This window comes from Lolium perenne, chromosome 7, assembly GCF_019359855.2.
Source record: "Lolium perenne isolate Kyuss_39 chromosome 7, Kyuss_2.0, whole genome shotgun sequence".
NCBI lineage: Eukaryota > Viridiplantae > Streptophyta > Magnoliopsida > Poales > Poaceae > Lolium > Lolium perenne.
The window spans coordinates 40189879-40191386 of record NC_067250.2 but is presented as its reverse complement, the minus strand read 5'-3'; the positions used below and the strand labels follow the sequence as shown (position 1 = coordinate 40191386).

The following is a 1508-nucleotide window of genomic DNA, read 5'->3' as shown; positions in this document are numbered from 1 at the left end:
GAAAAAAAAAAGGAATTTATGTTACACGCAAAGCCAGAAGAAGGAAGAATTTTGTCATATCAAAAGAGAACATGTATCTCTATCAGGGAAGACCACGACAGTATGCTTAAGGGGCCTTTGTCAGCCCCTCCACGATAGCGGCACATGCGAGAAAAAAAGGACACGTACAGGACTGCCTGCTTTTTTTTTTTTGACGATCCAACGGTGGGGCAAACCCACCTGAAGTAATTTTTATTAAAATTGGTAGTACGATTAGAAGTACATGGGGGGTCGGGGGATCAAGGTTATACAAGTGCAAGGATAAAAAATAACAGCAACAGAGCCATTTTTACAGCGCACGTAGAGCAGCGAGCCATGTTTCCAGGGGGAGACGCGAGGAGCGTCGCGGAAGGCGATGCAGCCAGAGATCTCCGTGGCTGAGGACGAGCGAGATGGTCTGGCGGGGAGATAACCTGATCGCGTCGAACACCATCGTGTTCCTGCTCTTCCAGGTGATCCAGAGCAGCAACAGCACTAGCGTGTGTCTGACGAGGGGCGAATGGGCAGCGAAAGGCGTGGCGAGGGCGGCACACACATCCTGGAGGTTGCAAACCGAGGTGAACACCGGCACACCCAAGGCCGCGAACACGGGCATGAGCCGGGGGCACCTGTAGAAGAGGTGCAGGAGGTCTTCCTCCTCAACGCAAAAAGGACAGCGCGGGGAGGGGAGACACCCATGACGGTGGAGCATCGCTCGTGTCCGAGTGTTCCCGTGTCTTGCGATCCAGAAGAACACGCGCACCTTCACTGGAGCAAAATTCTGCCAGTTGTGGGCTGCAAGCAGGAGGGACACACCAGAGGAATGCATGAGGACTGCCTGCTATTTTCACACATCTGTGATAAGAAGAGAAGGATGAGTAAACCCAAAAATAATAGAGACAAAAACATATTATCAGTAAGGCGAACAGAGAGAAAGGCATCCAGCAGCAATAATGAAAACAAGGACAGTAGACACATTGAATCCAAAGAGCGGAAAAGGCAAGCACGCAGAAAAAAAAGTAGTAATTAGAAATCGGAAAATACTTCCGATCCTGACAATGCCAGAATGATCCACCAGCCTGCATATTACAGTTGCTAGCCAGAATTAATAACAGGAAGTGCACACGCATGAAGTTATATAATCTAGTGGCTATATCACGTAATGCGCGCATAACAAATCCAAAAGAAACAAGAGATTTGAAAAGACATGTACAGCTAAACAAGCTGCCGGGGAATTTGGTTTAGCAAACCTGAACCAGGAATTGGACCTATCCTTGCCAAACCTGCTTGTCAAGATGATGTCTCTCAGAACTCCCCATATGCTAGACTACTACCATAGACAGTGTTTTTTTGTATTCCATATCATAACATTGAACTAAAAGACATATTTAGTACACGAGAAAATCTGTCCGCATCAAGGTTTTTTTTGTTCCAAAAGGCTATAGCCTGGTACTGAAATTAATGAAAAATTGGACACCTTGCCTTGAACC

The 1508-nt window shown here is 47.0% G+C and overlaps 1 protein-coding gene across 1 annotated transcript; it reads right to left on the bottom strand.

The window, feature by feature from the left end:
• Positions 1-328: 328 nt before the first annotated feature.
• On the bottom strand, positions 329-847 carry LOC139833565 (uncharacterized). The gene has a single exon (XM_071823871.1). The coding sequence runs from the start codon at positions 845-847 to the stop codon at positions 329-331; it is 519 nt and encodes a 172-aa protein (XP_071679972.1).
• Positions 848-1508: the final 661 nt, after the last annotated feature.